The sequence below is a fragment of the Podarcis tiliguerta genome, assembly GCF_965153285.1.
Source record: "Podarcis tiliguerta genome assembly, chromosome: 3".
NCBI classification, from domain to species: Eukaryota; Metazoa; Chordata; class Lepidosauria; order Squamata; family Lacertidae; genus Podarcis; species Podarcis tiliguerta.
In genome coordinates, this window is record NC_139536.1 from 118,514,766 (window position 1) to 118,529,802 (window position 15,037).

At 49.0% G+C, this 15,037-nt stretch overlaps 1 protein-coding gene and 1 long non-coding RNA gene across 3 annotated transcripts in view; one reads left to right on the forward strand and one right to left on the reverse strand.

The window, feature by feature from the left end:
* Positions 1 to 11,431, forward strand: LOC310675325. Its single transcript, XR_014510049.1, has 3 exons — positions 1 to 1,071; positions 7,613 to 8,787; positions 11,303 to 11,431. It is a non-coding gene; the product is annotated as an uncharacterized lncRNA (long non-coding RNA).
* EVA1A (eva-1 homolog A, regulator of programmed cell death) overlaps positions 10,749 to 15,037 on the reverse strand; it is a 22,607-nt gene continuing 18,318 nt past the window's right edge. The window contains exon 3 of one of the 2 annotated variants that reach the window (XM_083435644.1): positions 10,749 to 12,067. In XM_083435644.1, coding sequence (XP_083291770.1) covers positions 11,703 to 12,067 — 365 coding nt within the window. In that variant the 3' untranslated portion in view covers positions 10,749 to 11,702. The remainder of the gene's footprint in view (positions 12,068 to 15,037) is intronic. The other variant, XM_083435645.1, reaches the window with a different exon arrangement.

Consider the following 15,037-nt stretch of genomic DNA (forward strand, 5'->3'; position numbering starts at 1 on the left):
GGAAGGGAAATGAAAGTTGAAAGATTTTAAGGATATTAGAGAGCATATAAATGATTCGTTACAATATTTTCAAGAAAATGAGGCGTTTAAAGAAGACAAAAAGAAAGGATTTAGTTATACTCTGTCTAGATTTCAAAGAGAAATTGTAGATGATAATATAAAACGATGAAGAAGATGTATAGTCTGCTGTTAGAGTGGGAAACTAAAGATGAAGAAGTTAGATCTGAATGATTAAGTGGGCACAAGATATGGGGCATAATATACAAATGAAAAAGTGGGGGAAATTAAGGAAAATTGATTTAAGATTTATGGATTGTGTAATTTTGGAAGAGAATTATATGAAAAGGATGTATTGATGGTACATGACTCCAGTTAAATTAACCAAAATGTACAAAACAATTTCCAGTATATGCAGGAAGTGCAAAAGAGAAAGAAGGGATGTTTTACCACATGTGGTGGAATTGTAGAATAATTAAAAGTTATTGGGAAGAGATTTATAATGAAAAGAAAAAGATGTTTAAAATAACATTTAATACAAAAAAAAAGAAGCTTTCTTATTAGGCATTACAGAACAAGAAATACCAAAAGAATTCAAGGATTTATTTGTGTATGCCACAACAGCTGCCAGGATCCTTTCAGCCCAAAGATGGAAGAACAACAAGATGCCAACGAAAGAAGACTGGCAACTTAGATTGATGGAATACACAGAAATGGTGAAAATTACAGCTAAATTAAGAGATAAAGATAATAGAGAATTTTAAAAAGACTGGAATACTTTCACATTATAAAGTGGTACCTCAGGTTAAGAACTTAATTCGTTCCAGAGGTCCGTTCTTAACCTGAAACTGTTCTTAACCTGAAGCACCACTTTAACTAATGGGGCCTCCCGCTGCTGCCACACCGCCGGAGCACGATTTCTGTTCTCATCCTGAAGCAAAGTTCTTAACCCGAGGTACTATTTCTGCGTTAGCAGAGTCTGTAACCTGAAGCATCTGTAACCTGAAGCGTATGTAACCCGAGGTACCACTGTATATGCAGAAATATTGTTTTTTAAAAAAGGCTCATTAGCAGGTGTCAGGGGTTCAGGAGCAGAGTCACAGGAGAGGGAAGAAACGGAGAGCGAGGGGGAGGAGTCGGAAGGAAATGTCAGCGGCGACAGTAGTCCGAGGTCTCTGAGTCTCTCCAGTGATTCGGAGGATTCACAGAAAGGGGCCCCCATGGTCAGGGCAAGGGGGGCACCTCGGGAAGAAGGGGCCAGAGGGGACTCAGAGAGTAACAGCTGGAAATCCGGACCAGCTTCCCCTCCAGAGTGCAGTAGGGGGGAGGAGTCCAAGGCATCGGGATCAGGGAGCGCGCAGGCAGAGGGAGAGCGTGAAGCAGGAGTGGCCACACCCTCGTCAGGGAGCGAGGAAACGGTCATCAGGAAAGTTAAACGCGCGCGCGCGCCAAGTTCAAATGTACAGGAGGGCGGCAAGGTGGGCAGCCCGGGTAGGGAGCCAGGTCCTAAAGCACGCCGAAGAGAGGGGGAGGAGTCAGAGGGGTCCAGCTCTGCGTCAGAAGAGTCCAGGAGGGAAGAGACCCCGGGGGGTAGTAAGACCCAGAGGAAGAGAGAGAGAAGGAGGAGGTGGAGTAAGATTAGAGTTTTAAGCTGGTGCACAGGGGGCGGAGATCCAGATAGAGCTTCGCCGGTCTAAAGCTCAGACGTAGAGCTGGGACGCTGAGACTTGTAAATGGAGACTATTCTTCAATAAAGACTTTGATACTGTACTACCGGCTAGCGTTGGTCCTTGGTGAGCTGGGACCCGGAGCCAGCTCTGACAGTAAGCTCTATCTCCAATTTTAAAGTTTTGGCACCAAGAACCTCGCCACGTGAGTTGACGCAGCGAGGGCAGAGGAGGGGTGCTTCCAGAGCTCACAAAACTCAGGCAAGATGACGACGGAAGAGCAGATATCAGCCCTGCAAGAAGCTGTGACACGACTCAGCACGGAGGTAATTGCATCCAGAAAAAGAGAGGAGGAAATGAGTAGCGCCTACCGGGATCTCCAAGTAAGATTGGACGTGATTTCCAAACAGGGGCCACCTGGATCCAAAGCAGAGGGCATTGGATTGGGAAAGAGGGGAGGCAGCCTTGTATCCCATTTTGACGGGAGTTTACAGCAGTACCCCAACTTTAGAGCAGACCTGTTGTTTGCGCTGGATCTGCTTGACAAAGACTTTAGAGATGAAAGAGAGAAAGTGGGGTTTATCCTATCCCATTTGCATGGTGAAGCCAAAACGTGGCTGAGAAATTTATGGAGGGACAATGATCCGGCGCTCCAAGACGCGAAGGCTTTCATTAAAGCTATGGACTCGTGTTTTTTATCAAAGATAGACGTTGATATTGCCAGGAGAGACATACATGGACTTAAGCAAGGCAAAGCCAGCGTGCGTCAGTACCATACGCGTTTCTTCGGACTGGTTCATGCACTGGGATGGGACAAAGCTTCTGCGCCAGTGAGAGATCTCTTTTGGGAGGGCTTGAATACAGAAGTAAAAGCCGAGATTGGAAGGGGGGAGAGGCCAAGGAGCACCCAGGAAGTGGTCCAGAGGGCTCTGGAGATCGGGGTGCATCTGGAGGAACGTCCTTGCAACAGAGAAGAAGGACGTTGGGGAAGGGCACCAGCCAGAGCACCTCCCTTCTATCCCAAAGAAGCAGCGCGTGCGCAGTCCACGCCCTCGCAGGGAGGGGGAGAGGAACCGATGGAGCTCGGAGGTGCCAGGGCTCAGTCAGCTACCAGAGCCCTGACGCCGGGAGCAGTCAAGACGAAGCCTCCTAGAGGGAACAGGAAGTGCTACATCTGCGACAGTGCTCAACACATGGCGAAAGAGTGTCCCCAGAGGCTCCACAAGCACACTGCAGCATCGGCAACAGTGACAGAAGCAACGCAGCAGGGAAACGACAGAGTCTGGCTGGAGGAAGAGGTACTGGGGTCCAGCCAGACAAATCAATGAAACAATCCCCAGAGATTTTGCAGCCCACGGACCCCCTCCCACCCAAACCAGTGGTGCAGCTTACAGCGTCTCTCCAACTGCCCAACGGAAGCACTCTGGAAGTGCCGATCACCATTGACTCCGGCAGCAACGCCGACTTTATAGGACTGGATTTTATTCAGCAGCACAATATACCACTGCTGCCAGCCACACTGCCCCTGAAGGTTGTCACAGTGGATGGCAGGGACTTGCTAGGGGGGCAGGTGGTGCAACAAACGCAACCAATGGTGATGCGGATTGGAAATCACCAAGAGGTCATCAGCTTCAACGTCACCAAACTGTCAGGCACGCCGGTAGTCTTGGGCATGAGTTGGCTGCACAGGCACAGTCCAGCATTGGCGTGGTACCAACGCCAATTGACCTTCGGTTCCTCCTATTGCGCGGAACATTGCATTCTTCATAGCCAAGAAGAAGGAGGGGAAGACACGCAGCTACAATTGAGCACGCTGCAAGCAGTACCACGCAAATACGCAGCGTTTTTGGAGGTTTTCTGCGAGAAAGAAGCAGACAAGCTGCCTCCCCACAGGCCCTATGACTGCCAGATTGACCTCCTGCCAGGGGCGACGCTGCCAGCCGGGAAACTGTATTCCATGTCTGAAGACGAGCTGCAGGAGCTCAAGGAGTTCATAGACCTCAACTTAAAGCGCGGTTTCATCCGGGAGTCGAAAGCAGCGGGGGGCAGTCCTGTATTCTTTGTGAAGAAAAAGGACACGCCCCAAAAAAGACTTGTAGTGGATTTCAGGCTCTTAAATTCAAAGACCAAGCCCACAGCCTTTCCAATGCCCAAAATAGATGACCTGCTGGCAACGGTGAGGAAAGGACGTGTTTTTACAAAGTTGGATCTGAGAGGGGCGTACAACCTGATCCGCATACGGGAGGGGGACGAGTGGAAGACTGCCATGTTCACGCCCCTGGGCACATATGAATATAGAGTTATGCCCTTCGGTTTACAAAATGGCGCCCACTGTTTTCAAGCGTTCATGCATCACGTCCTGGCGGGTCTTCTCTACAAGAAATGCGTCTGCTTCTTGGATGACATCCTGATATTCTCAGAATCTGAGGAGACCCACGAGGGGGACGTCAAGGAGGTTCTGCAGCGACTGCAGGAGCATCGGCTATACGCAAAGCTGGAGAAGTGCCAGTTCGACAGGAAGGAGGTGGATTTCCTGGGCTACAAGCTGTCGGACAAGGGGCTCGCCATGGACAGCGCCAAGGTTCGCGCGGTGTTGGATTGGAAGAGCCCGCGCAATCGGAAGGAGGTCCAGCGGTTTGTGGGGTTCGCCAACTTTTACCGCAAATTCATCAAGGGGTTCGCGATGCAGACAGCGGCCATTACCGACACGCTCAGCTCCAAGAAGAAGAAGTTCATCTGGACGGAGCAAGCGGAGCAGTCCTTCCAGAACCTCAAGCGTCTCTTCTCGTCCGAAGGGCAGCTACTGCATGTGAATCCCAGCAAACCGCTGAGGGTTGAGACGGACGCCTCAGACAGAGCCGTGGGCGCCGTACTGTTGCAGGAGGACCCGCATGGGGACTGGAGACCGTGTGCCTTCTACTCTAGGAAGCTCAGCAAGTCGGAGCAGAACTACACCATCTGGGACAGGGAGTTGCTGGCCATTCACGCAGCATTCAAGGCGTGGCGGCACTTCCTCATCGGGGCCAAACACACAGTGCAGGTTCGCACGGATCATAAGAACTTGGAGTACTGGCGCACGGCAAGGTTCCTGAACCAACGGCACATCAGATGGGCGGAGTTCTTTGCGGATTTCGACTTCAGGATAGAATACATCCCAGGCGACAACAACATCATGGCAGATGCACTGTCCAGAAAGCCGCAATACCTCGAAGAAGCGGCGCCAGCAGCGGCCAAGCACATTTTCGCCCAGAAAGCGTGGGCGTGCGCTTCCGCAACTGTGGACCTGGAGGCGGTCCGTCGAGCACTGCAGGAGGACTCCTTCGCTCTAGCCAAGATGGAGGAGGTGCGCAAGGGCACGGTGAAAAACGACGAGTTCCAAATAAGGGACGGATTGCTCATCCGCAGAGGAGCACTCTATGTACCGGGAGATGAGCTCCGCGCGAAAGTACTGCAGCAGTTGCACGACGCGCCAACCGCCGGGCACTTCGGCAAGGAGAAGACGGCGGAACTCGTTGCCAGAGATTTCTGGTGGCCCAAGATGAGGGGGGAAGTCGCGGAGTACGTCTCGAGGTGTGACACCTGCCAAAGGGCCAAGTCAGTGCACAAACCTCCGGCAGGACTGCTCGAACCGCTGCAGACCCCGAGCGAACCGTGGGAGAGGGTGGCACTAGACTTTGTCACGGATTTACCCAGCTCGAGGGGTAAAACGGCAGTGCTAGTGGTGGTGGACATGTTCACTAAAATGGCCCACTTCATTCCGTGCGCGAAGGTGGCCACAGCAGAACAGACCGCCAAACTGTTCATAGACCACGTCTTCAGGGTGCACGGACTGCCACGGTCTATCTTGTCCGACAGGGGGCGCCAGTTCATTTCGAGCTTCTGGCAGAAGCTGATGGGTTTCCTGAACGTCAAGATCAACCTAGCGTCGGCGAGACACCCGCAGACCAACGGACAAGCGGAGCGCGTCAACGCCATCATGCAGCAGTACCTGAGATGCTATGCAAATCAACAGCCGACGACATGGGTGGACTACCTGCCACTCGCTGAGTTCGCTTACAACAACACGAAGCACGTGTCCACAGGGGTGACGCCGTTCTTCGCCAACAACGGGAGGCATCCCAGAACCTTCCCGGGATTAGAGAACCTAGGGGAGGGGGAGCCACAGGCAGCGGAAGTCTTGGCGGCGGAATGGCAGGAAGTCCACGATCAGCTTAGGAGGCAGTTAGAGCTTGCAAAGCACGCATACAAACTGCAGGCTGACAAGCACAGGAGGGTTGGTGAAGACATACAGGTGGGAGACTGGGTGTGGTTAGCGGCCCACGCAGTGCCGACCAGATCCTTAGCTAAGAAGAAACTCGGACATAAGCAACTAGGACCTTACCGAGTTGAAGCACAGATCAATCCGGTGGCCTTCCGGTTGACACTTCCGGAAGGATCCAGAATGCACCCAGTATTCCATAGGTCGGTGCTCACGCCCTACAAAGCACCGCACCGATTTCAGGCGCAGGGCACGGCACCAGACCAGTATAAGGAGATCCCCCCAAGGAGGGAGTCGCCAAGAAGAGAACCCATCAACCAGGTCACAGAGATTTTGGACTCGAGATGGGGGGAGGAGGGAGTAGAATATTTTCTCGCAAGGGAAGGTACCCCGGCCAGCGCCAACAGTTGGGTGCCGGACTATGCCCTGGACGAGCCTCTCCTCAAAGAGGAGTTTCATGCCTTGTTCCCACACAGGCCCATGCCAGCCGAGTATTTCGACGACTGGCTTTTCACACCCACGCTTTCTACCAGCACGTTCCAGGGATTCACATCGGACGAAGAACCAGCATTAGAAACACGTTCACCGGAGGGCTCGCCCTCGGGGTTTGCCTCAGACCGCTCGTTTTGGTGGGACAATCGAGGAGAGGAGAGGTGGCTGAGGGGCCCTTGGCAGGGAACGGACCCAGAGGGGAACGAGGGTGAGAGGGACATGGACGTGATGGGGGAGGACGTTGGGTTCGAGCATGGCGGCACGGAGATGGAAGCAGAGGAGAACGAGGTCGGCGAAGACATGGAGGACGAGCCGGATTTCTCTAACTGGATGCACGCCACGGGGGACGAACTGTATCCACCATTCACCCCCACAACGACGGAGCACCCAGCACCCCCGCCGGAGGAAGGGGAGGGGGGAAGGGGGGGCTTCGAGGGGGGGATGGATGTCAGGGGTTCAGGAGCAGAGTCACAGGAGAGGGAAGAAACGGAGAGCGAGGGGGAGGAGTCGGAAGGAAATGTCAGCGGCGACAGTAGTCCGAGGTCTCTGAGTCTCTCCAGTGATTCGGAGGATTCACAGAAAGGGGCCCCCATGGTCAGGGCAAGGGGGGCACCTCGGGAAGAAGGGGCCAGAGGGGACTCAGAGAGTAACAGCTGGAAATCCGGACCAGCTTCCCCTCCAGAGTGCAGTAGGGGGGAGGAGTCCAAGGCATCGGGATCAGGGAGCGCGCAGGCAGAGGGAGAGCGTGAAGCAGGAGTGGCCACACCCTCGTCAGGGAGCGAGGAAACGGTCATCAGGAAAGTTAAACGCGCGCGCGCGCCAAGTTCAAATGTACAGGAGGGCGGCAAGGTGGGCAGCCCGGGTAGGGAGCCAGGTCCTAAAGCACGCCGAAGAGAGGGGGAGGAGTCAGAGGGGTCCAGCTCTGCGTCAGAAGAGTCCAGGAGGGAAGAGACCCCGGGGGGTAGTAAGACCCAGAGGAAGAGAGAGAGAAGGAGGAGGTGGAGTAAGATTAGAGTTTTAAGCTGGTGCACAGGGGGCGGAGATCCAGATAGAGCTTCGCCGGTCTAAAGCTCAGACGTAGAGCTGGGACGCTGAGACTTGTAAATGGAGACTATTCTTCAATAAAGACTTTGATACTGTACTACCGGCTAGCGTTGGTCCTTGGTGAGCTGGGACCCGGAGCCAGCCCTGACAGCAGGGTTTGAGTAAAATAGAATGTGAAAGATGTAGAAGAATGATTTGAAAACAAATAGGTAGAATATGGGATTTTAATGGTTTGGTATAAAATTTGGAAAAAATAGAGCATTTAGGCAAAGGAGAATGATATTAAGATATTTTAAAATATGCAGAATGAGAAAATATTTTTAAAAGATCCAAAAGGGGAGGTTGAGGGAAGTCCCGGGGGGGGGGAGGGGATGCATGTTTATTGCTTTGTGTGATATATGTTGATAGATTATGTTGATTAAAATGTCAAACTTAATTTTAAAAACTTTTTTTTTTAAGGAGCAATTTCCCACTTTCTGAGAGAGGGAGAAGAAAAACATTTAAAACACTGGGGAGAGAAAGATAGAGAAAACCACTTTTTTAATACATGAAAATAAAAACATTGTTTAGCACTGAAAGGGAGAAGAAAAAGACTTTGGGCTCGTCCACTTTCCACTTGACCCGTGCCTAGAAAGAGCAGGTCCCAGTGGTTTCCCATTTGCCACACTGCTTTCCCCAGGAAAACCTGCTCTTTAGCATGGAATCGGAGCAAACGACAATGCGCAGAAAATCTGATTGTTGTTTGCTCCAATTCAGCAGGAAATAGCAGGTTTTCCCAGGGGGAAGCAGTGCCACAAGTGAAGTCTGGGTGAGCCCTTTGTGGGGAGGTAAATGTATAGCAAAGCAAGTTGTTGTTTTTTAAAGCTGTATTTCATGAGTCATGGGAATATGGGACAAGAATTCGCTGAAATATATTTAATTGAAGTAAGAAAACAGGAATACTAGCAGCCCTACTTGTTCAGCAGGGAACCTAGAAAGAGAACCTAAGAGACCATTCTTAGCAAAAGAACATTAGCAGGTTTCCAGGAGAAAAATAATCCATCACCCAGGCCTGGACTCTCTACTCTGGAAGAGCCCCCGGACAGTCCTAACTAAGTTCAAAATATGGCTTGTGAAATGTGCTCTAATGCGGCTGCCATTTGATTCCAGGAAATTTCACAAAATCTGGATGCCCCGTAGACACGAAGAAACAAATAATCCTAAATGTATTTTAGCGTCATCTTCTACAATTTAATTTCCGTTTTTCCTTCATGGTCATCGATCCATGGCAACTCATCTCCTGGTTGGACCCTGGGTTCTTCTCCCCGCCACACTGGAGCTGAGAGGCAGGTCAGTCACAGATTTTATCTCCAGTTTAGAAATCGGCAGAGGCAGCAAGCAAGGACAGCCGTTTACATGAACCAGTCTACTTTAAGATAATACTGTTCCGGTAGTTGTTAAGGTCTTGGACTGAGGTGCTTACGTTTTCTTCGTGTCCTTGGAAGGGAGGAAGAGGAGTACCAAAAGATGGCCAGCTCCCCCTACCACTGGCTGTCTTGCTCTCTGCCCTCAGTTCTTCCCGTCCAGATGGACACCAGTCACCACTGCTGAGTGACATTTTAGTTGCATAGGCTTTTAACTACAAAAGTAAGATGGCCGAAGGCCTGTTTGACTCCGCAGTTACCAGATGCTGCGGAGGCTGCATACGAAAAAGCGTCAGCAGGAGCAGAGACAAAAATGCATGGGTAGTTCGTGATCTAAGGGCACAAAGACAGAGAGACATAGCTGTCTAGACCTACAGGAAGAGTACTAGCAGAACAGACTTATAGAAATAGTTAACTTAAAGTTTAGAAAGGGCTGAACATCTATCTGAAGGACTGAGGGAAAATGTCAGCCCCTTGACATACACTTCACATGCCAAGGACCGTGTTAAATGGCTTTGTTTTTGTTTTGTACAAATTTATTTGTGTGCAGCAGAAGAGTTAACTAGCAGCACTGTAGGTTCGGGAAGAAGGAAAGGAAGCCTTATTAACTCCTTGGAATTCTTGTCAGGCTATTAATGCCTGGTAGACATAAGAAACACAGAAAACATTTTATCACCTTTAATATATCTAAGGCCACTGAGCAGTTTCACATCAGGGATCCGTGTGTGCAAACCAGCCAACAACTTCCAGCAGAAATGACTTGAACCGGTTATAAAAGCAAGGAGCCTAGTTCATGTTTACAGGATCAGGCCCGCTCCGATCCTGCTGAAAGCTTGGGCTGTTCCTTCTGGGAATGCTTGGGCCACCGAGGAAGATTTTGGTTGTGTTCAGACCCTAAGGCCAGATGAACAGGATGAAACAGCTGTTTTCTCAGTTGCAGCAACTTTATACCCTTCAAGGGCCTCGATTTTCCAGGGACCATCCTGGAATTACAAAACCCGGCTCCTGATTTGATCCCAGAATGTCCCTATTCCCCCCCCCCCCCAGGGCTGCTGCTGAGCTGGGGGAGGAGGAGGAGCCGGCGCTTGTCCTGAGTGACGGGGGCTGCAAGGGAGCACCCCATGGCCTCTCCACCCTTGGGCAGCTTGTAGTGAGGAAGAGGAGGAGAGGATGCCGCCACCAGCAGAGGGGCCCAGCCCCACACAATGCCCTGGCTCTGAGGGGCAGGCAGAGGGCAGGGCCACCCTGGGTGGCAAAGCGTCTTGGTTTTTTTTTTTTTTTTAATGTTTAGTTCATCCATGTCTAGCCTTGCTCCCTTGTAAAATGTAGTTTTTGTGTGTGCTTTTCTTGTTGTAAATCTAGCAAAGAATAAAACAAAACAAAATCAAGATTAAGGGGTTTTCTCAGGGTGCTGGAGGTGCGCTGTGCCCTGTTGGCTTAGGGGTGACAGCACTCGCCTTACTTCGGACAGGAAATGCTCTGGAGGAGAGCAAAAATGGGAGGGAGGGAGAAATGTCCCTATTTTCATCTAAGGAATGTTGGAAGGTCTGCAGTTTTGGGGAATCTGTACAAAAATCATTTATGTTCTAGTGCATTTACCTGAAACAGAAGATTGATATTTTTAAAAAAAAAACTGAAGCAAGTAAATTCATCCTTGTGTGGTTTTTTTAAGCCACTCTTGCTCCCGTTGTATTCCTGCAATGCAACTGTGAAAAAAACTATTTTTGGTGGGAAAGGGGGAATATAATACTGTATGTGAAATATTTATGCATAACTGCTAATAAGAAAACTACAGTTTAGTATCAGTAAGGCACTGCACAGCAGTGTGTGTGTGTGTGTGTGTATGCACGCGCACACTCTCACAAACACTCACAAAACCTTTTAACCTTTGAGGTTTTTAACAGTTTACTCACCACTGACAACTTCTGCAATAACAAGCCCCCATGGGAAAAATATTGGATGGGGGGAAAGGATGGGGGAACTTGTATTGGGAGAAGGATTTTATCCCTGAGATAACAGTTTTTTAAAAAATTGCTGCCATTGAAGCAAGATTTGAAACAGCCTTAAATAACAAGACAGAATATTGAGCACCCAAGCACCAAGATAGTTTCATAGTGTGAGAATACTCAGTTCTGAAGGTTTGGTTTTTTGTACATGGGTTAATTCCACAATTTCCCAATGTTGCAAACCTTATCATGACTTATTGCTTCTGTTCCCTCTTCACCAACACTGTATTTTAATCACCTCTAGGCAGAATCATAGCCAGGTGATCTTGCGCCCCTGGCAGAACCATCCAAATTGCACCCCCAGCCATGGACAAATTAGCTCTTCTTCCCTCCTCTCTTCCAACCCGACCCCCCCCCCATTCAATTCACCCTCTATTTAAAACCATTTCTTATGAGGCAATAATCGATATTTATATTTATGGACATATTTTTCAGACGATTTTGTGCCCCCCAATTGCCTGTGCCTCTGGCGGATGCCCACCCCACCACCCCCTAGCTACAGCCCTGCCTCTAGTAGGATCCTGATTGTTAAAACAATATACAAGCAACTCTCATCCTTGCCAGGTATGTGGTAAAAAAAATCCATGATATAGATGCTTTCAAATCAATATAAAGTGAGTTTTTTGTCTGGTATGTCCCCTCTGCTCCAAAAAAAACCAGCAACAGCAATAGATGTCTGTGAGCAAAACCCTGATGGCAATTTGCCTGGGGAAAATGGAGGCAAAGCTTAAGGTTAGCTTGCCTTGGGAACTCTTGAGTTTCCCCTCTTCCCTGAGTAGCAACAGGTTTAGAGGATGCTGTGACTGCTGGACCAGGTGGTAGCCGTGGCCAGCTGTTAGTAGTAACGGTTTAGGCTCCTGGTCCCTGGGATATCTGGCTGCCCATTCATCCAAATCTCTCGTATGATGCGCTCCCTTTCTTCCAGCCTTTGAGCTCGCTCTAGCTCCTCAGCCGAGGTGAAAACGTTCATATTCAGCGTTCTTTCAAACCTGCGGTGCCGTCGAGCAGACAGGTCAGACGCAGTGTCTGAGTCATCGTCGCTGTCACTGCCATCGGTGTCACTGTCCCGCGATGGCTTTTTGGTTTGCAATGGTTTGCAATCAGTTTGACAGGAGATTCGGAGTACTAAAACCAGCAAGGTCAGGAGAAGGCCTGCACAAATGCCAGACACAAAATACAAAGCAGCTCGCTCAGGATTTTCTGAAATGTAGAAGAGGAAATGTTTTTTAAAGGGTGCAGAGAGATAAAATGAAATGCCCAACAAAGAAAACGTGAATTCTAAACAGCTTTGTAATCCTTTGGCTTTCTACCAAACAAGGGGACAGAGATACGTTTGAGCCTCAGAGTAGGGTGGGGTGGGGTGGGGGGAGGAAAGGGATGTGAGGCTCATATTAAGAAAATGTAGATGAGGAGATCTAGTTGAGACACAATCTGTTGTGGGAGATGCGGTGGGGGACTGAACACACGCCTGGACCTTCGAGATGCAGGATAAAGAGAACGAGGAGAAAGTCAAAGGAGTAAGTCATTAGAGAAGGCAGTGATCTAGTTAGATGGTGACACACTGAGGTGAGATATTAAAGCGAGACATGCAACTAAAATATCTAATGTGTTTGGGGAAAGTAATTCCTTAAGGAGTGCTTCCAGGCCAAAGTTGTACACGAATGCATCTCATTTGGGGGCCTCCAACGCTAGGAATACAATTTTGGATTTGCTACACTGCATTCCCCCCTTTTTATGGGACTCCAGGTGATGCTGTCATTCAGTCATTGTTATATTGTGACTGGACTAGAGTGTTATAGCAATGCTCATATAATGAATTATAGCAGTGCGGTGTGATGTTATAATGCTATAATTCTTCCACTGAAAGAAACAGTGGTGAGCATATCAGAAAAGCATTTTAGCAATAATTACAATAATGATTTAAATATGAATGATAATGGAGGCGAGGTCATAAAATGGCACCATCCACAGAGGTTATACTGAATGTGTGCTGAGCTTCAAACAACCCCGGCCGCTATGGCAGACCTACTGCTGTGGGCAGGACATAGGACAGAGGTACCAAACCCATACTATCGGCTTCCCTCTGCACCAGATTACTTGAGGGACAAAGTGAGGCTGCGACCCGAGACACCCACACCCCCAATCATGCAGCCAAAAGCTGCCCCCTGCCCACCATGCAGGGCCAGCATCCAAGAGCACAGATCCCCATCGCAGCTGGAGGAAGGTTGACTGAAGGGAGCCCCATGAGCTAAGCACTGCAGAAGCACCCACATGGGGGAGGGACCAAGCTAACCTAGGATCCGCTAGATCCTGAGCTGCCTCAAAACTGTCACCTGTCAATCCAGGCACAGTTCTTCCACCAACCCCAGGCTGGGTCTTTTAATTTAGGGGGAAAGTGAGTATGAAGTGACTTGAAAGAAGTTTATAAAATCATGTCTATTGTGGAGAAGGTGGGTAGAGAAGTTTTCCTCCCGGAATTTGTGGGCATCCAATAAAGTGGAATGTTGGCAGATACAGGAAAGCTCATGGTTCCACGATGGAACTGGCTCTGGGGCAGTGATGCCTGCAACTTGTATGGCTTGAAAGAAGATTAGACAAGATTCATCAAGGGCAAGGCTATCAAAGGTTACTAGGCAAGGTATCTCTATCCTACCTCAGGCATAGGCAAACTCAGCCCTCCAGATGTTTCGGGACTACAACTCCCATCATCCCTAGCTAACAGGACCAGTGGTCAGGGATCATGGCCATTAAGAGAACAATGGATCAAAAGGACTCTGTTTGAGATGGCAAAAGGGTGAGGCTCCTTCCTCCAAAGATAAAGCCAGAGTAGAAAGCGAGAAGAAATGTGATCTAGAAGCTTGGTGTAAGGAAGAGGAGTAATGATATGATGGGCAAACACAGCAGTAAGCAGGAGAGTCAGAGCAATGCTTGAGATCTGTATGAATCCAAAGCTGGGGCTATGAGAGAAACAAGACCCTTTGGGGATGCTAATGCTGGAAACCCCTCCAGCATTAGCTCACATTGTGTACATGTGTCTATAAACCATATATCCTAAAGACGCCACAGTTTCTGCTGTGCCTCATTCCCAAAGGAAACATGAACTCTGGAGAAGCGCCCGGATCCCCTGGAATCTTGTGCCATTCATGGCGACGGGGGTGGCAGGCTGCTTTCTATTTTTACCCATACCTTGGGGAAAAAGTTATTGTTTTTGTTTAAAAAAGAGTGGAACGATAGGGACAGTCTTAGTTTTAAAAGATAGAATCCTCACACACTGTGCAACCTATTTATATACTGAAAGAATACTGTACTAACTTGAAGCCTAGAAGTTAAAAGGCTCCTTGCTGTGGCACTGGTGTTTTTAAAAAGCCGAAGGAATAGGCATTTCCTCCTTTCATAGAAACAACACTTTGTTTTCTCCTTGGCAGTGGGGTAGAACCCAATAAAAAACAGAAAAGCAACAGAATAATGGAATAAAATGGGGCAATCTACTCATCCCTAGCAAATTCCAGTCCTAGCAAATTTAAACATAGGTATGAAACCCATAATTCCCAAGTTGCAAAGGAATAATTATATGGGGAAAGGAACTGAAAGATATCATGCAAGGAGCACAACACAAGGGCAGATGAAAGATAAATGTTGTAACCAGAGGAAACATTTATTCAAAATGTTGACATTCCATCAATTACTTCATTTTCACACTTCAGTTGAAGAGAAGCCAAGTTTTCTTGAGCTGAGTAAATATACCTGTATCATTAATTCTCTAAATTACAGGACAGAGAGTTGGCTCCTCAGTGAGGAGGTCTTTAATCTTAAGAATGAAAAAGAAGTATTTGCCACTTTGAAGTTCATAAAGGGACGGACTTCAAATAAGAGCACATTAATAAATCGCTGCTACTACTGAAATAACACGGCAAAATAGAGTAGCGTGATCAAGCCCAGCCTCCAGGCACTTTCTCTGCCACTGCCACCCAGGGCCTTGGTAAATCGATGGGTTTGGCCTGGCATCGTAAGCCCAGTAAGGTGGCTCCCTGGTCGTAAGAAAGGGCCATCTTCCAGCAGGACAGCAAAGGGGGTCCCTCTGCCCCTCTCAGAGCCCAGTTGGCTAATCCTGGAAGAGGCCCTCTATTGGAAGCATGGGCCCCAAGCCATCTAAAGTTTCCTATATCAGCA